At 40.8% G+C, this 24,797-nt stretch overlaps 1 protein-coding gene across 2 annotated transcripts in view; it reads left to right on the forward strand.

Annotated features, from left to right (window-relative positions):
- LRP6 (LDL receptor related protein 6) overlaps positions 1–24,797 on the forward strand; it is a 112,410-nt gene that overhangs the window by 29,830 nt on the left and 57,783 nt on the right. For both annotated transcript variants that reach the window (XM_068190418.1, XM_068190420.1), the window contains exons 3-5: positions 13,738–13,935; positions 22,662–22,858; positions 23,566–23,697. In XM_068190418.1, coding sequence (XP_068046519.1) covers positions 13,738–13,935; positions 22,662–22,858; positions 23,566–23,697 — 527 coding nt within the window. The remainder of the gene's footprint in view (positions 1–13,737; positions 13,936–22,661; positions 22,859–23,565; positions 23,698–24,797) is intronic.

The raw sequence follows: 24,797 nt of genomic DNA on the forward strand, positions 1-24,797 counted from the left end.
GTGATTAAAAGCCAGAAGTTGTTAGTTGATGATAGATGCCAATTTTCACTCCTGACCTTGGGTCACATGGAAGAGTGCAAAGGAAAGGGTTGCTGCACAGTTTTGTGGTACTCTTCATTAGCTGTTTTGAGGTTACAGATTTATGCATCTGAGGTTTGTGCAGCTGAGAAAAGCAGTATTCACAGCTTTTCACATTGAGTGTATGAGATTGGGTTATGTTAAACTAACACTGAGTACATGCATACAAAAACCTCATGGATCTAGGAGCTGACAGTAGCCTAAAAACAGGGATAAAAGCACCATTAGTAGCTAATATATGATGCATGTGTGAATACTGCAGGTATCTGTGTCACTCCCAATTTGTCATTTGCAATTTGTTGCTCAATTTTGGTCAAGCTGGGCCCCAGCTTCTTCTCCCAGTAGCCTTCCAGCCCAGTGGCATCCTGCATGTTTGTAACAGGGCACCCATATGGGACAGGCACTGCTCCAAGTTCTGCACCTGTGGGACCGTGCTTCATTTAGTGCCTTTATTTTCATTAAACTTCAAGGAATCTAGCTTGATGTGCCTCTTTCTAGATGTTCAAATTTTCTTCATTCCATTGTTCACAGAGAAAGTTCCTATGGGTGTTTTCTGTTTGTTTTCAGAGGTTTTGCCCATTAGTCAACATAAGTCAACATCCAGTTCATTGCAGGGGATGCACAACAGAAAAAGCAATACATAGATCTGTGATACTATGTTTTCTTGTAACAGTCTCTGTGTGAACTTTATTTAAATGATCTAGGAAGTTTGCTTGGGTTTTGTGTTGAAAAAAACCCTCCAGTCTCTGCCTTGACAGAAGTTTCAATACCTCTCTAGAAGGAGTTACCTACTGAGGAGATGATGGCCCTGCTTAAATACAGAAGTTGGTGACTTCACCTAGTGCCCAGGTATAAGTGCCCCAGTGACATCAGTTTGGATTGATGACTCTGCATTTGAAAAGAACAAAAAAAACCCACATAGTAATCTCTCATTAGGATATAAATGAAAGTTCAATTCTTGCCAAACTGAGCAAGCCTTATTTCTTTCACTGTTATCTGGGACCTCAAGTAAGGCACAAATCCTATTTCTTTCTGTTTGACAGTCAGTAAGCAATTTTTGAGGGGGGGTATTCTTTTGCCTTACTTAGGTACCCAACTGCCTGAGTTGAACTGACTACCTCAACTCCCTTTACAGACACCTCAATTGCCTTTACAGTCACTGGAACAGGGTGGCTTTCTCCTTGGGCTGAGTCAGAGCAGTGCTGTAACCTCTGCAAAAAGCTACTTCTTTCCACCTTTTCTTTGAGGAGCCTAGCTGGTGAGCTCACCCTTTGAAATTGGGTTTTAAAATTGGACCTTGTTATTAATGCCGCTTACCTTCAAAGGACTCTGATTATTTAGAATTAATAACTATTTGTTTCAGTGCCAGATTTGCTGAGTGCAGTTGCTTCTATGGACTGTAAAAATGATGGAGGAAAAAATGTACGTTCTTGTTTTGAAAAATTACTGTAGTTTAACAATTTAATTGAAAGACTAAAATGCCCCTACAATAAAACAAACACTGTAAATGAGAGCTTATTAGACAATTTCTTAACATGATGTCAAAGACTGAACAAAAGGGTCATCTTGCTTTCTTATTCCTGCTCAAGAAACTGGAACTTCCTAGACAAACAGGAGGAACTGGAGATGTATGTGCAGCCCAAGGCTTTGGTCTCATTGCAGTTACAGGGTTGTAGTGGGACAGCTCCTGTGACTGGAATGTTGGCATGAAGGGCAGCACACTGTTTGGGAGAGGCAGACCAGGAGGGAACAGTGGTGAGGCAGCACTTGGACTGTGTCGAGCTGTGTCTTGGTGAGGAGGATGAGTGAGTCGAGAGCTTGCGGGCTGGGACAAAAGGACAGGCTAGTAAGCATGACACTGTTGTAGCTGTGTGCCACAGGCTGCCCAGTCAGTAGGAGGGAAGTAGATGAGGCAAGTAGAAGCAGTCTGAAAGTCACAGTCCCTGGTTCTTGTTGGGGATTTTAAACTGCCCTGGAATCTACTGCAGAAGCTACACAGCAAAGCACAAACAGACCAAGAGGTTCTTGGGAAGTCTTGAGGATAACTTCCTGTCAGTGAGAGGATCCCACCAGGAATGTGTGGTCCTTGACCTCATACTTAACCAACATGGAAGGCCTTGCTGAAGATGTGAAAGCTGAGGGCAGCCTTGGCTGTAGTGATCATTAGATTGTAGAGTTCAGTGTTGAATGAAGAGGTAGCAGGATAGTAAGCAAGATTGAGGTGACCTAACTTAAGCCTCTTTGAGGATATTTCTGGAAGAATCCCAAGGGAGCAGGCCCTGCAGTGAAAAGGGGTCCAAGAGAGTTGGTCAATGTTAAAGGCTCACTTCTGTCAGGCTCCAGAATGATGCATCCCAATGAGAAAGGAAGAAGTCAGGCTAAGGGTATGAGAACCTCCATGGATGAATAAAGAGCTCCTGTCATTGCTCAAGTATAGACAAGAAGTTCACAGGAGATGGAAGCAAGGGCAGGCCACTTGGAGTGAATATAGAGTGGTGGTCAGGATAAGTAGGAATGAGACTAGAAAGGCCAAGGCTTATCTAGAACTAAATCTGGCCAAGGATGTCAAGGATAACTAGAAGGACATTTTCAAATACACCAGCAAAAGGGAAATGAAGGATAATGTGAGCCCATTAGTAGGTGAAGGGGGGCCCTAGTAACACAGGACACAGAAGAGGCAGAGTTATTGAATGCTGCCTTTGCATCAGTCCGCACCAGTAAGACCAGTCTTCTGGGATCTCTGACCCAGGAGACCATGGTAAAGGAACATCAGGAAGAAAACTTTCCCTTGGTTAAGGAGGATTGAGTCAGAGAACACTTAAACAAACCTGAATGCACAAGTCCATGGGCCCTGACAGGATGCATCCATGAGTGCTGAGAGTGCTTCACCATAGTGAAGCCACTCATGATCACCTTGGAGAGGTCATGAAGATCAGGAGAAGTGCCTGAGGACTGAAAGAAAGCAAATGTCACTCCAGTCTTCAAAGTGGGCAAGAAGAAGGGCCCTGGGAACTATTGACCAGTCAGCCTCATCTCAATTCCTGGAAAGGAGATGGAGTGCCTCATTCTGGAGGCTACCTCTGTCCACATGGAAGATAAGATGATCAGGAGCAGTCAGCATGGGTTCACTAAAAGTAAGTAATATTTAACCAACCTGATTGCCTTCTACAGTGAAACAACTGCTTGGATGGTAGTTGTGGAGCAGTGTATATTGTCTGCCTTGACTTCAACAAGACTTTTGACACTGCCTCTCATGACATCCTGACTGGCAAACTCCAGAAGTGTGGCCTGGATGGGTGGAGAGAGAGGTGGACTGAAAACTGGCTGAGTGGCAGATCCCAGAGGGTTGTGATCAGTGGCCTAGGGTCTAGTTGGAGGCCTGTCACTAGTGGTGTCCTCCAGGGCTCTGTTCTGGGCTCAGTGTTATTTAACTTGTTCATCAGGGATTGTCTGAGGGGTCAATGCCTCCTCAGCAGTTCACTGATGGCACAAAGCTGGGAAGAGCACCTGACAGCCCTGAGGGCTGTGCAGCCCATCAGAGGGACTCAGCTTGGAGAGATGGGCAGAGAGGAACCGTCTGACATTCAACAAGAGCAAATGCAGGTCCTGCACCTGGGCAGGAGCCAACTCTAAGCACTTGTACAGGCATGGGGCTGATCTGCTGGAGAGCAGCTCTGTGGGGAAGGACCTGGGGGTCCTGGTGGACAACAAGCTGTACCTGAGCCAGCAGTGCCCTGGGGAACAAGAGGGCCAGTGGAACCCTGGGATGTATCAGGAAGAGCAGTGCCAGCAGGTCAGGGAGTGATCCTGCCCCTCTGCTCAGCCCTGTGAGGAACATATGGAGAGCTGTGTCCAGATCTGGGATCATCAGGACAGGAGGGACATGGAGCTCCTGGAGTGGGGCCAGCATAGACTCAGAGATAAGGAAGGGCCTGGAGCATCTCCTTGACAAGGAAAGGCTGAGGGAGCTGGGGCTGTCCAGCCTCAAGAGGGGTCCTCAGCCCTGGGTGTCCCTGTTTGCAGCAAGGGCTCAGAGAAGGGCCCAGGCTGTGCTCCGGGGGGCCCAGCAATGGCACCAGAGGAACGGGCAGGAACTGATCCCAGGAGGTTCCACCTGGACATGAGACAGAACTTCTTCCCTGTGCAGTGCCCAAGCACTGAACAGATTGTTCAGACAGGGTGTGGAGTCTCCCCATCCCCTTTTTAATAGGAGTTCTTATGGTTGTTGTGCACTGATGTCTGAATTTGCTTTGGAAAATCTTCTTTTAGGCATCGCAGCCCAGTGTAGAGGAACACTGAAGAGCTCTGAGAAGATTTTTTATACCGAAAATCTAAAGGGGATAATAAAGTCATCAGTATGTACGACTCTGTAATTTTATGTATTACTTGGAATTTCAGCTTCTTATCTTCCCTGAGTATAGAGCATGGTATTGAATACTATCCTAGAAAAGGGCTTGTTTACAGAATGAATTTTTGCTGCACTGGAAAAGCCCTTTCTCATGCAAGTAGTTATGTCAGTTCTCTCAGTTGATCCTGTAGAAATGAGTCAATTAGACTTGAGGTAGAAAAAGTACCTTGATACCCCTTCCCCCTTTCTTCAAATTTCTGAGTTGTGACTTAGGGATTGGCATTGTTACTGGTGTGGGAAGGGAGTTGATTAGAAGAAGCTTTTAGGAGGTATCTTGTTGTGATGCACTAAATAGCTTATTTAGTTGTTGTTTTGCACTGAGTGATTGGGAATTTGCACTGAGTAATATTTATATTGCACTATGGAGTTTATGTCACATTGGTCTATTCCACACACCTTTCCCCTCCCCACTAAGCCTCAGGTGTGGTGGTCTCTCCCTGACCTGCTCCCCCCTCTCTCTCTCCTCACCTGTGTCCCATTGGATGTGGCTTCCTGGTTCCACCCCACCCCTTTTTCCCTGGGCACAAAACCCCCCTGGACGACACCTTCAGTCTCTTTTTTTTCTTCCGGATGCCAGCAGATGCCTCAGTCTCTGTTACCCTCTGAGGCGTCGCCTGGATCCAAGGTGGCTCCTAATAATAAACAGGATTTGAGTCTCAAACAGAAGAGCGCTTCCCATCTTTTATCTTTGTCCATGTAGGATTCCCCCCTCCCCCACCATGCTCAGAGGGGATCAGGGGATTCCTGCAGCTGGCGCCCAATGTGGGGCACGAACCCACGACCCTGAGATTGAGTCTCATGCTCTACACAGTATCTACTGCTTTTGGTAAGTCAATTTTCTTTCCTCATGTTGTGACAAAGCTGCAGTGCCTGTTTTCTTGGATTTTTAATTAGTTAAGTTAAGCTAAATATGCATTTGTATCCACTACCAAGTAACAGAGTTAGTTTGTGGTCTAGCCATCCGTTTTATACAATTGGTGTGAGTCTATAAAGCTCTTGCCGGTGTTGAGGGAAGTTCCCTGTTGGACCATCCAGGACCACTCTGGCAGTCACTCTTGCACCACCTGAGCTGGGACCAAACCTCCTTCCAGCTGCATACCCCACACTCACCCAGGCAGACCAGGTTTCCCATAGCACAGTGTCATGCATGTCAATCCTTAAAATAATTTTATCTTGATGCAATAGCTAAATAACAAAATAACAGCTGGAGCTGGGTGCCTCTGAGGCCCTGAACAAAGGAGACCCTGGCCTTTTATACCCTCTCAGTCTAAGAGCAGGAAAGTCTAAGGGATGTCACTGCTGTCTGAGTGTCTGGTCACCTGGCTGTGTCACAGGTCCCTGTGCCATTTGTTATCTAAAGGGTTGGTCCTCTGTCTCCTCACTGCTAATCCTGCAAAACCAACCTATCTTGGCAGCTCACAGCAGTCCATGGAACAAAAGAAGAGCAAGGTTATAATGAGTTAAATCTCTTTTGAATAAATTAACCATCTATATTTCTTACACACTTGGGAGAAATTCTTACTGTTGCTACCACTTGTATATATTATTAGAAATACTCTGTTTTAATTGCTTCATATAATTAATTTTCTAAACATATTTTTGTCCTCAGTGGTGATTCTAAACTCTGGGTTGTTAGTTGATTTGTTTGGGTTTTTGGGGTTTTTTGTTCAGTTGCAGAACTGGAGATCCATTTTACTACAATTCAGTTCAGAGAAGAGTAGTTAAAGAGTTATTGTCAATAAAGCAGATTAAAGCCTTTGATAAAATTGGATAACAACCATGAAGGGATTACTGCTCCTGACTTATAACAAAGGAAAGTATTATCTGAAGCAGACCATGGAATGGACAGACTAAAAGGGGACCTGATATGAAAAGAGTAAAATAAATGCAGAGCAAAAGACATTTTTTTTAAGTGTATGCAGTCAGTTTTCAGAAATAGTTCGCACTTGAGATTTGATTTGATTACTGGTGGACATAAACTCAGCTCCTGAGGAGAAGAACATCCATATATATGCACATGTCATGTGGGATTTTGTTTATGTTTTTCTAGAAGCACTGGCTGAGCATGTTACACATTTCCATGAAAGATGTAAGCTTAAAGGAAAACCCAGAACACAGATGTATTAACCATACTTCGCTTTTTGACAGAAATAATATACAGCAAAACCTGTAAGTTATACAGTAAGTTATATGGCTTGGTCGCAAATCTGAAGACTGTGACTGTAAGAGTTTTGGAATTCAAGTGCTTTGTCCTCTTCAATAAAAAAATACTAATGTTGTCCTGATTCCAACAGAGTGAATCATGGTTGCTTGGTGCACTTGGATTGATGGCAAATAGATGCAGTGTTCGGTCAGCTTGAGAAACAACTAATTTACAGTGTAGAGGAACAGTGCTACACCAAGTGCTAAAACATCTGCTTTTGAGTGTAACAGGTATATAGTGGGAGAGCAATAATAAATAAAGTGTGGTTTGAGGGATGAGAAATTCGACAATTTGTATCCTTCCACTCAGTCATCCCACTAATGCAATTCTGTAGAGGAAAAAGGACTGCACCTCACCATTGTATGTCAGTGTTCAGGAAGGAGTACTGTGGCAGCTGACACCAGCACCTCTCTTGTTGCGTTCCCACCCCTGGGTGGGTACAGTTGTACTTTAGAGAACAGCTGATCTTGCCTAACATAAAGATTACAGGGCAGAATGCGACACAAGTTTAGATACTGGGAAATGCAATTTCTCTGTAAATTAAATTACTAATCATTAAGTTGGCATTTCTTCTGTTTAGTTCTCACTGTTGAAATGCAGTTGTTCTGGGGGGTTGTATCAAAATGTTTTTAACACAACATCGTCAGTAGTGATCCCTCAGGTTTTAGCTTTTATATTTTTCAGATTCTATACTGCTTTAGTATATAGTTCTGAGCTTCATATTAAGGGATAGTAAGCTCTCTGCATAGAGTAGGTAGACAAAACAATTCCTTCTCTAGATGGGGACCAAGAACAACCAATCCAAATGTTGGGCCCAAGAGCATAAACAACAGCAGAATGAAGAGAGAGAAACAAGAAGGATGGGACTATAAAAGTGAGAGACCTCGTCACCAGTCATGCATTTTGTGACCATTTTGGGTTCATCTTGGGTGTAGCCCTGACTGGGCTATTGTACTGCCCAAGGTGTATCCTATGAGAACTTTTAATAAATACCTACTTTATTCTTTAATTATATCTTTAGCCTCTGTTCTAGATCATTTTTCACAAGGCATCAGTAGTACCAGCTTTTCACAGAATCACAGAATATTCCGAGTTGGACAGATGCACAAGGATCCAGCCTCTGGCCCTGCACAGACATCCCGACAACCCCTCCCCCAACCCCCCCTGCCTCCCCGTGCATCCCCGAGAGCCTTGTCCAAACGCTCCCGGAGCTCTGGCAGCCTTGGGGCCATGACCATTCCCTGGGGAGCCTGGGCAGTGCCTGACAGCCTCTGGGGGAAGAACCTTTCCCTGATATGCAGTCTGACCCTCCCCTGACCCAGCTCCAGCTCCAGTTCCCTCGGGTCTGTCCCTGGTCCCGGAGAGCAGAGCTCAGAGCCTGCTCCTCCTCCTCCCCTCAGGAGAAGCTGTGACTGCGCTGTCTGCCCTCAGTCTCCTCCAGCTGAACAGACCAAGTGCCCTCAGCTGCTCCTCACACAGCTTCCCCTCAAGGCCCTTCACCATCCTCATGCCCTCCTTTGGACACTGTCTAATGGCTTCATGTCTTTCTGATATTGTGCACCCAAAACTTCACACAATATTCGAGGTGAGGCTGTCCCAGAGCAGAGCAGGACAATCCCTCTCTGGCCCAACTATGCCTGATGCCCCCAGGACAGGGATGTCCCTCCTGGCTCCAGGACACTGCAGCCTCATGTCCAACTGGGACATTGCCTGGGACCCCCAGGTCCCTTTCCCTGGCACTGCTTTCCAGCCTCTCATTCCCAGTCTGTCCGTGCATCCAGGGCTGCCCCATCCCAGATGGAGTATCCAGCACTGTCCCTTGTTGAACTTGAGAGGGTTGGTGATTGCCCAGCTCTTTAGTCTCTGCAGGGCCTTTCTGAATGTGTTAGATTCCCACTGAATGAAGTAGTAAGTTTCACCATAGAGCAAAATAAAAACTAAAAAAAAAAAAAAAAAAAGTAACAGGCACTATTTATTCTTTTGAGCAAGCTGTAACTTGGTGGGTGTCATTTTTTTTCTTTTCCCTTTAAAAGTCTAAAGCATAGAGGACCTGTAAGGAGCACAGTAAAAGAGGCACTGTTAGGACCCCCCTCTTGCAGCCTATTCAAACAGGGTTGGTGCCTGGACTCCTTCTGTGCTCCTCAATTTCTGCAAGCAGATATCTCCCACTGGTTCAGGGCAGTAAGAAATTTTCCCCATCTGTGCATATTGGATTTTGCTGTGCTTAAGTTGAATTTTCCCAACTCTTTTATTTTTTCTGGGCCTTTTGTGCTGCATTTTTTTAACAGATGAACTGTAATGAGTGAAAATGCAGCAACAGACATTACATGAGATTGTCATGTGTTTAAAGTTGCCATTTGCTATTCCTACATGAAAAACTTGGCAGCATTTTATAGCTGAATAAGAGGGACTACTAGCTTTGTAATATAACACAGTTGTATACTAAAATGGCTTTCATACCTAAAAGTGAGTCTTTGAAGTACTGAACTGTAAATTCACAATATATTTAGATATAGAAAATATGTTTATTTATTTATTGGTCTTGGCCTGTTCATTTTTATCATATGCTTATTATACATGTATTAGCATATAATTTACTTTATATGTAGTTAGTGTTTTGTTTAAAAAGACAGCTTTGCAAATTAAATGCATAGAACAATTACATTGTTTTGTTAAAATAGGTGAGTGAGTTTTTCTATAAAATGACTCAAGTTATTATCTTCTGCAGGAAAAGCTTTGAACGAGATAGATTTTGTTAAGTTTGCATGGTTTGAAAACAATATAAGTGATTTGACCTAGGTGGGCTTCTTTGGTAGCATCACTGTTTTTGGGGTTTTCTGCACCTCTTTGGTGCAGAAGGCTTTGTTTTCAGTGTGAGAAATCTTGATTGGATTTTGTCCATTGTACATTGCAATGCTTAAAGCAGGTGGTTCAGAGCCAGCCATGCCTACCTGAAATGGGAAACTGCAGCTCTGTTGGGAACCCTTTGGCTTCTGAACCCAAAACAAGGGTAAAAAGTAAAAGATTGTGTGTTAGGGTGTTAACAGTTCCCTGCTTAATTCACATCCATGCCTCACATAGCTGCTCTTAGAATGTGCAAGGGTAGTGTAGAGGCAAACAAAAGGCTGCAGATTTGCACAGAAAATGGTGTTGACTGCACTGAATATTAACATATTGTAAAGCAGCTCTGAAAATTACATTCAACTAATCTACTCAATCAACTAATATACTTATTTACAGAGACAAGCTATTGTAAAAGAGTACAGTTCTTAGCTAGCTAAAACATGTTTTCTCTCATGTTTATCTTTATTGTATCCCCAAAGGATATTTCTTCTTCTCTTTTATGAATAATTATTTCAATATTTAATTTACATGTACTTTTTTTTGCTTTTCCTGGAGGACCAAAAATATTTCCTGATTTTTGCAGTTGGATGAGAAACTTGTTATTAAAACCTTCCTGTCATACTTTTAGTCCCCTTATTTGAACATCCATTTTCTGTGTCTTTCAATACTGCTGTGTGGTTCTGGATTGCAGTTTTCCTCCCTTTGTGAACTTGCCTCAGAAGGAGTCTCCGTTCAGCTACCTGGAGTGTTACTTGATTCAATTGTCTTTTTGTAAACTCCTGAACATTTCTTCTCAAGTCAAAAGCTATTTTCAGTAACCAAACATACTTACTGTGCTTAGTTTTCCTGAACTACTCCAGTGCCTCGTGTTTAACTTTGTATTTATTGGTTACAGGAGTGCCAGTCCTGTTAGTGCTGGAGCTGGAGTAGGCTGTGTTTCACAGGGTCCACTGCAGAGCTGATGAGCTCCACAGGGGTTGCTGCAAGCTCTGAAGTTTGGCAGCTCCATGTAGAGCTCAGAAGTTCTTAGGGTCTGAACAAAGCATAATTGTAGAGCTGGGACCTTCATTGTGAAGAACCTCACCAAATAATTAGCTGCCCTAATTAAGCAGCTGAGTAACATTCAGGAAAGTGAACATTTGTGGATCACAAAGTTGTAAAGTTGATGGGTGCTGGCAATAAATTTCTCTCCTTTTCTGCTTACTGTCAGAAATCACTGCTAAGTTATAGCATGTAGTCTTGGCATTGGTAGTCTGCGAGCTTCCTTCTCTGGATGGGGGATATTCTGCCATCAGAGTGCCTAGACTTCATGGGCTTTTTGGAAGAAAGCTCTGTTACTTATTAGATTTGTTCATCATGCAGAATGAACTGTGACATGCTGTTTCATCCTTTTTATTTCATTGGGTTTTTGTTTTCCTGTGGCAAAACCTTCTATTTGAGGCAAATCAAATTTGTGAAGTTACAACTGTACATTGCAAAATGATTTCTGAGGCCTTTTAGAAGGAAGTTTTATTGCCTGGATTCACCTTATGCACCAGAATGCAAAAACTAAAAAATGCTAGATTTAAAGAGGCATAGAAAACAGTTAGTAGGGAAGAACTATCAAAACTCTTTCTCTATTAGTTCCTAATTTTTAATGATGGGATAAACTTTAAGATAAACCAACATTTTCAGCCACAGTCAAACAAAACACCAACTAATATTTTTTTATTTAAGTCTAAGAACCTTCCAATCTTCTCTAAGTGTGTATCAAATACTTGATGTTCCTCAGCTCTTTGGAGGGAGGCATGACTCTGTAATACTGAAAGTTACAAGCACATATAAAAAGAAATACACTTTGTTGTTGTTTTTCTTCTTCTTTTAGATTTTATTTAGATTTCCAGACTCTGCTGGTGAAATGAAAATCTAGATTCCTGGATTTTCATTGTATTGCAAGGTATAATTAGATGATTTAGCACAAGACATTATTTTTCTCTTAATACTTTGCTCTATCTCATGGGCTGGGGTGGTGACTTTTAAATTTTTTTTTTAATTTTTAATTTTTTTTTTAATTGACATAACTAAATGTGTTTGAAGAAGATGGGGAAGAGGGAGAATGACCCTTACCTTGTCTGCATGGCTGTCATTAGCTGGAGCATGGCTGGTTCCAGACATTTTTAATAGAGACATTAAAACCCACAGGCTTTCAAGCAAGGTGGAGGAAAACAAACGTGATAGTGAAAAAACCCAAACTGTTGAAGAAAGTGCACAGAGGTCAGTGGAGCTGATTGAAAATACTATTGAATCTTAAAGCCAGTTCTGTGTGTGTGTGTGTGTCTTCCTCTTGACAAATGAAATAGGGCTGTTTTTGTGATGTCTGGAAAGCCTTTACTTTCTTACCAAACTACCTTTACCTGTTTTTGCTTGAGTAATTGCAGCATGCATGAGAGGTGAGAATGAGACAGGGAAGAATATGAGGCTGTACAGTAATTAATGAGCTGTTTCAGCCCAAAAACATCAGTCCAGCAGGCTGGTCAGAGCCTTGGAACCTATTAACCTTGATTTGTAAGTCTAAGACTTGACAGCTGGGGCAAACAGGGCTGTCTTAAAGAAGTTAAAAGTAAATCTCTCTTTTTCTTATTTCTTTCTCACATGCTCACTGGTGAAATGCTGCCTGACTTTTTTAACATTTATTTTTTGTGTGTGATTTCTTATTGCATAGCTTGACCAGGTGCCTTGCTACTGTGCTACCTATCTGAAAATTATTTGGGGTTTGTCCTTCTTCCTGATGAAAGACCAGTTTATTTGAGGCACTTGTTTATGCCTACAGAAATCTCACATCTTCTCTTCAGATATTTTTGTGCTCTGTGTTAAGATAAACTAGTTGCTCCATGAAGAATGACTTACTTGGGATCAAATAGGACAATATTTGTGTTAATCAGCTGCATTTCTGTCCACAGATTTTGCTGCACATTAAAACAAACATGCTGTAGACATGTATTAAGGGGGAATATATGACATGGAATTTCCTGACTGTTCAAAATAATAAGAATAAGAGTAAGAATAAGAATAAATCTTTGCCAAGAATAACTTCATCTGCAAGTGTTTCTTAAATGTGTTGCACATTTGTTTTTCTTTAGAGGATGGGTGGCCTCTTCACATGTGGCTACCATATACTGACCTGTTGTGGTTGTGTGATGATCTGAGTTTGATTAAAGGCTTCAGGTTTTTCCTAATCTGGATTGTTTTGACTGACCTAGGCTATGGAGCACAGATACAAGCAGGTAATGATGGCAGGCACATGTCATGAGGTTATGAGAAGCAATTTAGGACAGTAGTCTGTTACAGCTGCAACAACAAAACAGAGCAAGCACCACGGACACACTTTGGCTGATCTGTTTATATTCTATGTTACTTCAGTTTAGTTATGCATTCTGTCAACAACCCACAGAAGTAAATCCATTTTCTACCACCTGCAGAAAAAGCACAAATATTTTTACCCCCTGCTAGTCTCCAGCCAAAATAAAATTATTTCCCTTGCTTTGCCTCAATCTTAAATGCAACTGAGTAGCTTCCCTCTACCCACTACTTATTAAATAATGTTGAAAAATTGATGCATGTTACATGTTTTAAAACTTGCTTGTCCAGACTTAAAAGATTTTACTGAGTATTTTTCTCAGTTACTGGATGCAAGCTGTACTTCTAAATGTGTTGACTTTCCTGCTTGTCTTGGAATTTCTCTGGAAATAAAAGGACATTAACTGATCTTCCATCAAAACCACTTCACTGCATCACATGCAACTATGTCTGCTATAAGTCTGCACACCTTCTTTTCTGCCCGCCTAAATTCTGACACATATTAGAGAAATTGTTGTACTTTTATGACAATTTGTATTATCTGCCTATGCTGTTTAATGATGAATTTTGAGATGGTTGTCGAGATCTGTTGGATATCTCCAACTTTCTCAGCTGACCCAAGGAAAGAAAGAAACATATAGAAATATAACCTGATATAGTACTGCGGGTTTGTCTTAAGTTGTTTTTCTTCAGCTTTTGGAAAGTAACTTTGCTTTGTTTCACAGGGTATGTGCCCCTTACCCAGTAGAGCAGAGCTCCACAGACATTGTCTCTGCAGAACAGAGAGTGCCTTTGTCTTTACTGAAAGTTGCAGATTTATACATGATTGCTTTCTTTTTTTGTCTTTTCTCTTTTCAAATAATTGTAGGTTCATGTACTGGACAGACTGGGGAGAAGCGCCAAAGATAGAACGAGCTGGGATGGATGGTTCAAGCCGCTCCATTATTGTTAACACAGACATATATTGGCCAAATGGACTGACATTGGATTATGAGGAACAGAAGCTCTATTGGGCAGATGCTAAACTGAATTTCATCCACAAATCAAATCTGGATGGGAGTCATAGGTAAAAAGTTTTTTGTTTATGAGTGTAATGTGGGGATTTTCTTAGAAGATGCTGCCTAAGCAATATCGTAATCTCTGTTGCAGCGAATTGTCACATTAGCACTCGCAAAATTTTAAGCAAAGCAGTGCTGTCAGAAACTTTTCTCCTTCACCATCCTCACCTTTCCAGCACTGTGAAGTGGAATGTATCCTTCTCTTCAGGGTAATCTGCAACTCTCCCAAAGACTTTTCTCAGAACCAGTTCCATTAAAAAATCCTCAAATCCTGCTCTTAACAGTGTAAGACTATATAGCAAAATTGTCTCTTTTCAGTAGGTCTTCTTTGCAGTGTTGCTGTGGTATTCAGAGATGCAGAAGATAATATGACAAAATGTATCATCCTATATTAATATTTCAGTATTATTAATCCTAGGGGCTGGGAAATTAGTGAAAAACAGTCCTTAAAGGACAGCTATGTTAAAATGACATAGCTTTCTATGACTAACTAAAAATCTGTTTTCCTTGAACAGATTTATAGCAATGAAGTGATTCTTTTTGATCTAATCATGGCTACTTCTTAATTAAGGGCATAACTGGAACTTTGTGTATATATGTTTATCTCTAATTTGGGCGATGACTCTCTTTGTTAGATGTGTTTGACAAGTACTTCTTGCACACACGAATAAATCACAGCTTGTGCCCAAGGTGTCATATGGAGAGATGATTTTTTTATGGGGTTGTTCTTTGCAAATTTTTGTGATGTTTCAGTTAGTTTAGATGGGCATGAAATATGCTTTCTTATGCTCTTTGTTCTGACGTCTTAGGGACTTGCCCAACTTTCACCACAAATGTTAATTTGACATAAAGAAATTACTTCTATTGATAAGATCAATCTTTTGTGTGGACTGGTAAGTAGGACCACAGGCAACATGCATGAAACATGCCCACTGTCTTCTTGTGATATTTGTTTTGAAATCCACAATGTCTTTGTAATGCTGGTTTTCTTCTTAGTTCTGCCTTTTAAGTGATCACAAGTTCACGCAGTACGTTTGTAATGGTGTTTGTTCATGGAAAGTACCTGGAGTTGGATGTAGTTTTAAATTTGTGTCTTTGGATATAAGTATTATGACTAGCTTGGTTAATTCAAAACATGGATTGTGGATATCTATTTTGAAGTAGTCCTTCATTTGCTGTTTGTGTCACAAGAAAGAAAACTTAGTACCAAAAAGAGAGAAATATTTCATAGAGATTCTTTCAAAAAAGAAGACTGTCACATAAGTTTTCAAGTAATGGAGAGCAAAGGATAGAAATTATCATATACATTAGAAATTTGAGTATTTTTAATTTTATCTGATGCCTCCAGCCTTTCTTTTTCAGCGCTACTTCAGTGTTTCCTGCTGGCAGTTCTGCTTTTTCGATCTTGTTTTGCTACTGACTTCTTTGCAGTTTCTCTCTTGCTGGTGATCTGCTGCACAGTGATGTAAATATACTTGTGTTTGGTGTTCTGTTTTTATTTTCATGGTGTTTACTCCCTGGTCTACCATTGGTTAACCTGGGGGATGAGGCTTAGGAAGTGCTGAATTTTCTTGTGCAAGGGGCTGACCAGCCTTGTCTGTGTGTACACAGCTGTGTCCAACAGCTGCCTCATGGCATAGAATTGAAATCACCTGAGTCCCAGCAGTTCTCTTATTCCACAGTAAATTCTCTGGAATTATTTAAGCCTGTAATAAAGACCTGTATAGACAAGTAATTTAGATTTTTAGATCTACTAATTCTTACACAGCCATAAAAACCAAAACAGTCAAATGCTTTAGGTTAAGTTTCTTTTTCAAATTCATACATTTCAGTATCAGGACAGGAATATGTTGTGGCAGTATGCTAATATATTACTATCTGAGGGGCAGAAAGGGAAGTCATTCCTAGAAAGGAAAGAACATTTGACTTCCCTTAAGCACTCAGAGGCACAAACCAATTCTAACAGCACCTGTTTTTCCCTAGGCATGTGAGAAAGATTCAAAAAGCAATCAACATCTGTATCTAGGTATTTTGGTTTCATTTTTTATTCTTTGCAATTACATCATAAGGAGAAAAAAAAAAAAGAACTGCAGAAGTTAGGCTGTTCTACAGTGGGATTTTATGGGGTGTTTTTTTCTGCTGTGACCTCTTAGCCTCTGCCTGTATTAAGAAAAAAGATCTTCTGTGGCTGTCCAAAGTGTTGTTTTTTGGCTTTTTTGTTTTTGTTTTTTTTTTTTTTTGTGTAGATACTGTCTTTTGGCTATCCAACAAATTCAACTTTTTCAATGTGGTATTTTACAGCTGTAATTCTTATATTTTAATTATTTTGTTCATCTTTTCTACTAACTGATTCACTAATACTAGAAAAGAAAACACAATTTTTAATTCTGCAGCCAAAGCAAAAGTCTTTTAGATTTTCCTTTTCAGTGGAAAAAATCACCCCACTGAACCACCCAAAACCCACAAAGCATTTAGTCTTTTTTCCTAGCCATCTCCAACCCCTTAAAAAAAAGCAACCAACAAATAACCCCACTGCACTTGGCTTTCGGCGGCCACGGGATGGAGGTTTGTCGGCTCGCTGTCCCGCTTGTGGCCGTGGGCAGACATATGAGTGGCCGCACCTGAGTCCCTGCCGATACTGTTGCGGGTGACAGTGATTGCTGCGGCGTGGCACAGCAGAGGCACAGGGCATGAGGAAACCAAGGCAAAGGAATAAGGGAAGGGCACTTGTCTGAATCTCCAAGGATTTAACCTCGAAGTGGGGTAGAGCAAGTGACGAATCTGAACCTGAAAGGGCTACTTCTAAATGGTAGAGGGAACACAGGCAGGACACAACCTTTGACCAATAGGAGGGCATTAGGAGAGGGGTGTAGGGTAAGTTCTCCCCAGTAGAAGCCAACACAGGGAGGGAGCAAACCCTACAATCCAATTCGGCTTCGAGGAAGGGATGAAAGACATGGAATAGTCCAGAACCAAAGGAGTGTGCTATCTTTGGCAGACAGGGGTAAGACAAAGGAACAAGGGAGGTATACAGGGAGACTGACAAGTGAATTGACATACATTTTGGCGGGGAAAACTGTAGTGAACAACTCAGGTCTGAACCATTAGGGAAGCCAAATGGGGTACATAGAACGAACAATTACAAACTTGTAACAAGGAATATCAAAACATACTACAGAAGAACCAACTGTAAAGTAACAGACTACCACATCCCCCCTACAGTTATCCACCACCACTTCTCAAGAAGGTTATCAGTTAGGGTTTTTTCCTTAAGAATTAAGTGTGGGGGAGAACAAGATCGTTATGTAACTTAAACCAAACTCTGGTTTATTTAGAAACTGCCAGTTGTGGTGATTTGTTTTTTCTTGATATTTAGACCATTTTTCTAAATTGCTGATTTATATTTATACTTGGTTGGTTTGAGGTTTTTTTTTTCTAAACTTCTCTTGATCAGAACAGATTATTTTATCCTTGCAAAGTATTGCTAGTTTTTCTGATGCCTTATCTAATGCCAACATATGTGGAAAAATATATGCTTCTGGAAGTTGGCCCTATTGAAATGAAAAAGGCAAATGAGTTACTGGAAGACATATATCTTCATAAAAATTGCATATTCTAAATTTGGATAGTTTTGGTAACTTAGAAAAGAAAGCAGATGAGTAAGGATTTAATCTGTCAAGTTTTTTACTGTTGCATGGCAGGAGGTGGGAAAGAGTCTGTAGCAGGTAAACAATTGTAAAAGCTTCATGTAAAGTAGGATGGCATAAGTTTTAATTGCTTTGGGAGAAATATTTGGTAGGAACTAACATCCTTCTATCAAAAAAAATTCAAACAGTTCAGAGAAAATTGACTTTGTGGTTTGGAAAATGAAAAAATGCAGTGTAAATAGGAAAATATTTTAATTGGTGTCACTGATGGCATTAAAGTATTGAAGTTCAGATCTCAGGGATTGAAAATTTGGAAGAAGTTTTCTCTAGAAATTAGTGATGTATTTCTAAATCTGTAAAAAATCAAAAAAAAAGATTTATATCTCAGAGAAGTACATTGATCTGAATCATGGAATATCCTGAGTTGGGAAGGACCCACAAGGATCATCGAGTTCAACTCCTGGCCCTGCACAGATACCCCTCCAGTCCCCTCCATGCATCCCGAGAGCCTTGTCCAAACGCTCCCGGAGCTCTGGCAGCCTTGGGGCCATGACCATTCCCTGGGGAGCCTGGGCAGTGCCTGACAGCCTCTGGGGGAAGAACCTTTCCCTGATATGCAGTCTGACCCTCCCCTGACCCAGCTCCAGCTCCAGTTCCCTCGGGTCTGTCCCTGGTCCCGGAGAGCAGAGCTCAGAGCCTGCTCCTCCTCCTCCCCTCAGGAGAAGCTGTGACTGCGCTGTCTGCCCTCAGTCTCCTCCAGCTGAACAGACCAAGTGCCCTCAGCTGCTCCTCACACAGCTTCCCCTCAAGGCCCTTCACCATCCTCATGCCCTCCTTTGGACACTGTCTAATGGCTTCATGTCTTTCTGATATTGTGGCACCCAAAACTTCACACAATATTCGAGGTGAGGCTGTCCCAGAGCAGAGCAGGACAATCCCTCTCTGGCCCAACTATGCCTGATGCCCCCAGGACAGGGATGTCCCTCCTGGCTCCAGGACACTGCAGCCTCATGTCCAACTGGGACATTGCCTGGGACCCCCAGGTCCCTTTCCCTGGCACTGCTTTCCAGCCTCTCATTCCCAGTCTGTCCGTGCATCCAGGGCTGCCCCATCCCAGATGGAGTATCCAGCACTGTCCCTTGTTGAACTTGAGAGGGTTGGTGATTGCCCAGCTCTTTAGTCTCTGCAGGGCCTTTCTGAATGTGTTAGATTCCCACTGAATGAAGTAGTAAGTTTCACCATAGAGCAAAATAAAAACTAAAAAAAAAAAAAAAAAAAAGTAACAGGCACTATTTATTCTTTTGAGCAAGCTGTAACTTGGTGGGTGTCATTTTTTTTCTTTTCCCTTTAAAAGTCTAAAGCATAGAGGACCTGTAAGGAGCACAGTAAAAGAGGCACTGTTAGGACCCCCCTCTTGCAGCCTATTCAAACAGGGTTGGTGCCTGGACTCCTTCTGTGCTCCTCAATTTCTGCAAGCAGATATCTCCCACTGGTTCAGGGCAGTAAGAAATTTTCCCCATCTGTGCATATTGGATTTTGCTGTGCTTAAGTTGAATTTTCCCAACTCTTTTATTTTTTCTGGGCCTTTTGTGCTGCATTTTTTTAACAGATGAACTGTAATGAGTGAAAATGCAGCAACAGACATTACATGAGATTGTCATGTGTTTAAAGTTGCCATTTGCTATTCCTACATGAAAAACTTGGCAGCATTTTATAGCTGAATAAGAGGGACTACTAGCTTTGTAATATAACACAGTTGTATACTAAAATGGCTTTCATACCTAAAAGTGAGTCTTTGAAGTACTGAACTGTAAATTCACAATATATTTAGATATAGAAAATATGTTTATTTATTTATTGGTCTTGGCCTGTTCATTTTTATCATATGCTTATTATACATGTATTAGCATATAATTTACTTTATATGTAGTTAGTGTTTTGTTTAAAAAGACAGCTTTGCAAATTAAATGCATAGAACAATTACATTGTTTTGTTAAAATAGGTGAGTGAGTTTTTCTATAAAATGACTCAAGTTATTATCTTCTGCAGGAAAAGCTTTGAACGAGATAGATTTTGTTAAGTTTGCATGGTTTGAAAACAATATAAGTGATTTGACCTAGGTGGGCTTCTTTGGTAGCATCACTGTTTTTGGGGTTTTCTGCACCTCTTTGGTGCAGAAGGCTTTGTTTTCAGTGTGAGAAATCTTGATTGGATTTTGTCCATTGTACATTGCAATGCTTAAAGCAGGTGGTTCAGAGCCAGCCATGCCTACCTGAAATGGGAAACTGCAGCTCTGTTGGGAACCCTTTGGCTTCTGAACCCAAAACAAGGGTAAAAAGTAAAAGATTGTGTGTTAGGGTGTTAACAGTTCCCTGCTTAATTCACATCCATGCCTCACATAGCTGCTCTTAGAATGTGCAAGGGTAGTGTAGAGGCAAACAAAAGGCTGCAGATTTGCACAGAAAATGGTGTTGACTGCACTGAATATTAACATATTGTAAAGCAGCTCTGAAAATTACATTCAACTAATCTACTCAATCAACTAATATACTTATTTACAGAGACAAGCTATTGTAAAAGAGTACAGTTCTTAGCTAGCTAAAACATGTTTTCTCTCATGTTTATCTTTATTGTATCCCCAAAGGATATTTCTTCTTCTCTTTTATGAATAATTATTTCAATATTTAATTTACATGTACTTTTTTTTGCTTTTCCTGGAGGACCAAAAATATTTCCTGATTTTTGCAGTTGGATGAGAAACTTGTTATTAAAACCTTCCTGTCATACTTTTAGTCCCCTTATTTGAACATCCATTTTCTGTGTCTTTCAATACTGCTGTGTGGTTCTGGATTGCAGTTTTCCTCCCTTTGTGAACTTGCCTCAGAAGGAGTCTCCGTTCAGCTACCTGGAGTGTTACTTGATTCAATTGTCTTTTTGTAAACTCCTGAACATTTCTTCTCAAGTCAAAAGCTATTTTCAGTAACCAAACATACTTACTGTGCTTAGTTTTCCTGAACTACTCCAGTGCCTCGTGTTTAACTTTGTATTTATTGGTTACAGGAGTGCCAGTCCTGTTAGTGCTGGAGCTGGAGTAGGCTGTGTTTCACAGGGTCCACTGCAGAGCTGATGAGCTCCACAGGGGTTGCTGCAAGCTCTGAAGTTTGGCAGCTCCATGTAGAGCTCAGAAGTTCTTAGGGTCTGAACAAAGCATAATTGTAGAGCTGGGACCTTCATTGTGAAGAACCTCACCAAATAATTAGCTGCCCTAATTAAGCAGCTGAGTAACATTCAGGAAAGTGAACATTTGTGGATCACAAAGTTGTAAAGCTGATGGGTGCTGGCAATAAATTTCTCTCCTTTTCTGCTTACTGTCAGAAATCACTGCTAAATTTAGGGTTTGGGGGTAGGGTTGCTTAAAATATTTGCAGATTTAGAATGCCTTTATACTTGGTATGGTACCAGAATGTGTTGTGTCATTCTGGCTTCACTGTTTGGCTGGCAGGTTTCAGCTTTAAATTATATTACAGTGGTCTTTTGTAAGATGCTTAGTTGGTGTATTTAATTAGAAGCAAATATATACCTGACTCCAGTCAGAGATAAGAAAGAAAAGATACTATGTCCTACCTTTGAGTGCAAAATACCAAGAAACAGAAAATTTCATTTTGTGTAGAGTTGGAACACTACAGTGATAAGCAAGGGAACTATAGAAAAAAAATATAAAATCTTATAATGCATCTTTTTTCAGAAGCTAAGGTGAAAGGACGGTAATGACTAAAGTTTCTTTGTACTCAGAAGACACCTTCAAGCTTCTTGCTTTAATATACTGTTCTGTTACTCTTATTTTCCAAATATTTGATTGTTAAAATGTATTTTTGTTGTCTGTTAAACCACTTCAGTTAGACTTATTTCCAGAATCCATGCCTATGGTGTGGGGATGTTTTCTCAGTAAATGTATGGATGATTACCATCTTCCCTGCAAGAATAAAAATGGGAGGCTGGTGTTCATAGTGGGCCTTATTCAGAAGGAGTAGCAGGGCTGTGTGTCAATCCCTTATGCTTCCAGTTCAGGAAAGGGATGGTGATCCCCACTGTTTAGAAGGACCTTGCCTAGGTGGGAACACACTTCCACTTAGGCAGTTAAGAAGAACGGAGATGGGAAGAAGCACTTCTTTAAGCGGTACTTGTGTGGTAGCCCTGCTTTGTGTTGGTGCAGATGACCTCTGTAGTCCTCTCCATCTTAAATATTTCTGTGATTCTGAATAAAATAATAATAAGACTTGAGCCATTTAATTCCAGTTCTGAGGATCTTAGGTATAGATAATTAGTTTCTACATCACAAGAACCTGGAAAAACTGTCTTTAGTAATGATTGTGCTGCATTTTTGTGATGGCTAATGAGCATGTCTTTGTATATATACATAAAACATATGAGTATACGCTTTAATTTTGTTTGTGAACCTGGAGAGAGGCAGTGACCCAGTTTGCTTAGAAATTATATCATTACCATGGCAGAAAATCACTAGAACTCTGTTTAATGGCACTACTTATAGTAAAAACAATAGCTTAATAATTACCATAGTAATGGAAGTAACTTTAAGGATTTCTTTAGAGTGAAAAACTACTTTACAGTATTGTTTTGATGGTTCAAAAGAGGAACTGGAAGAGATGGATGGATAGCTAATTGACCAGTTTGTCTCAGTGTGTAATCTGCTGAGGCTGGAATTGGTGGACATGGTATATCAGCAGGTAGCAGTCAGACTTGCATAAAATCAGCTGGTGTTCATGTTGTGGCAAAGAGCCCTACAGGCATGGACTGTTCAAGAGATAAAAAGTATCAACAGATCTCTAAGGATTTCAGTTAGCATCTCTTGGGCTTCTCAGGATCAGTAGGCAGCCTGAAAATTGTATTCCTGTGTGGTTCCTTCATATCATTCCCCAAAGCAGGGGCAGTATATTTGTTTCCCAGAAATAAATAAGTACAAAGTTCTGATCAACAGTACCCAAACTTCTTTTCACAGAAGCTGTGTTCAGGCAAAACTGTCACATGAACTGTGTTTGAGCATTCATTTTCTCCCTGTGCTCTGTTAGGCAAGCAGTGGTTAAAGGCTCCCTTCCACATCCATTTGCTTTGACACTGTTTGGGGACACATTGTACTGGACTGACTGGAACACACATTCGATCTTGGCCTGCAGCAAGTACTCCGGGGAGGACCTGCGTGAAATACATTCCAACATCTTCTCTCCCATGGATATCCATGCCTTCAGCCAGAAGAGGCAGCCAAATGGTAAGCTGTCTTGCTATCCTTTTTTAATTACAATCTGGAACTGATTTGCAAAAGTCTTAATTAGTCTTTCTGTATGGTGCTGGCTGGCTTCACCCATGTCATGATGCAGTTTTTCCGGTGCAAAAGACCCAAAGGGAAACCAGATATTCTCTACATTTTTTGCAGGGATTTTTAAGTGCAAGAAAACCTTCCGTCTCTTACATTTTTTCTGCCTGACACATTTATGCTCTTGTTGTATTTTTCTGTTTCCTGTACCATAACTTCAGACAACACAGTATTTTTATTTTTCTACATGGTAGTTCCTGAGTGAAAAGTACTGTTAATTTGGCAGATGATGTTAAGCAGGACTAGCTAGCCCTGTGTAGTAACCACTGTCTTAACCATTTTGTTTTTATATATACATTCAGCACCAATATGCTGAAGAGTTTGTAAAAATGAGAAGAGCAGAGCTGAAACAAATTTCTTTTTTAGAGCTAAGTGCTACTTTCCCAAGAAGGGAAACATTAAACATCCATGCATTTTGATACCATAAGTACCCCACTATTCAACACTTGGAAGTAATTTTTACTTGTTCTGTATTTATCATTTCCTCCTTTAATCTGTGTTGCTGCCACTGATTCTACCACTCAAATGCCATTTATGTCTTAACACAAGATATGAGGTCATTGTTATCAGAAGCATTAATCTGTGTGATTTATGTTTAACAGCTACAAACCCATGTGGAACTAATAATGGTGGCTGCTCCCATTTGTGTTTGATGTCTCCTACCAAACCCTCTTATCATTGTGCATGTCCCACTGGTGTGAAACTTCTTGAGAATGGAAAGACCTGCAAAGATGGTAGGTTTGTTTTTAAAAAATCCTTTAGATTAAGCACAAAGTAGCTTTTGAAGGGAAAGGAGTTCTTCCAGCTGCACTATATGAATAATGCATGTTAGGGGTGGCAAATTCTGAAACTATGTATGCTTTTGCAGTATAGATAAAAGTGATTGGAAAATAACCTCTATGTTTTAAAAATGAAGAATTCTCATGACTGAAGGGCAGGTTACCTCCAGTTACAAATTTTAAGTTGCATTTCTATCTCTGTCACTAACTCCCTGCAAGTTTTGGGGGGCTCTGTTGTTGCTTTTTCTTAGAGAAAAAGATACCTACATTCTCTGTTGTCTCTAAAATATTTCTGACATTGATCATTAAGTATTTGGCTAATTAGATTGTACAACAACTTATTTTTTAATTTTTTTTTTTTAAGTCTGATGTCCATTTATTATACATACGTAAAGCAGGGACCAATAATAAAGAGGGTGAGCTGTACAGGAACAAACGCAGATCCGAACCAATGTGGCTAATCATATGTTCTCCATTTACTGTTTACAGACAGTAGTTTTTTTATACACTTCCAGATAGTTTACAATCGTGAGCACACTCTCATTGGCAGGCAAACATTGTTTGTTCCTGTCTTAAGGTGGCTAAAGTTTCACACTGCAGACCTATACTAATTCACACCTAGATAGCTCAGTACATTGTGTTATACCTTAACATAATTTCTGACTGTGCCACAAACTCATTCTTAACTGCGCCACAGGCTTCAAGGCCTCACCAAGGCCCAGATCTGAGGCCTAGGCTGGGGTAGCTCAACCTTCACTCTAAACATATAAATCATGAACATCCAGATCGTGACCTCTTTCTCTCAGAAATTATTCTACACATACTTACACCTGACATCTTTCTCTGAAAATAATGACATGTCTTTAGAGGTGCTGAAAGCCCTAAAACTTGATAAAGACATGATCAAGATTTAGAGCTGCAAGCGCTGACCCAAAACTTCTTTTAGTTTCTCATTGTGGGCTAATATACATGATTTTAAATTGTTATATTTGGTAAGTGTGGGTCTTGTGAAGTGTTGTGGTTGCTGTAGTACACTAACAGGCTCAAAATTAACA

This window comes from Anomalospiza imberbis, chromosome 5, assembly GCF_031753505.1.
Source record: "Anomalospiza imberbis isolate Cuckoo-Finch-1a 21T00152 chromosome 5, ASM3175350v1, whole genome shotgun sequence".
In the NCBI taxonomy this organism is placed as follows: Eukaryota; Metazoa; Chordata; class Aves; order Passeriformes; family Viduidae; genus Anomalospiza; species Anomalospiza imberbis.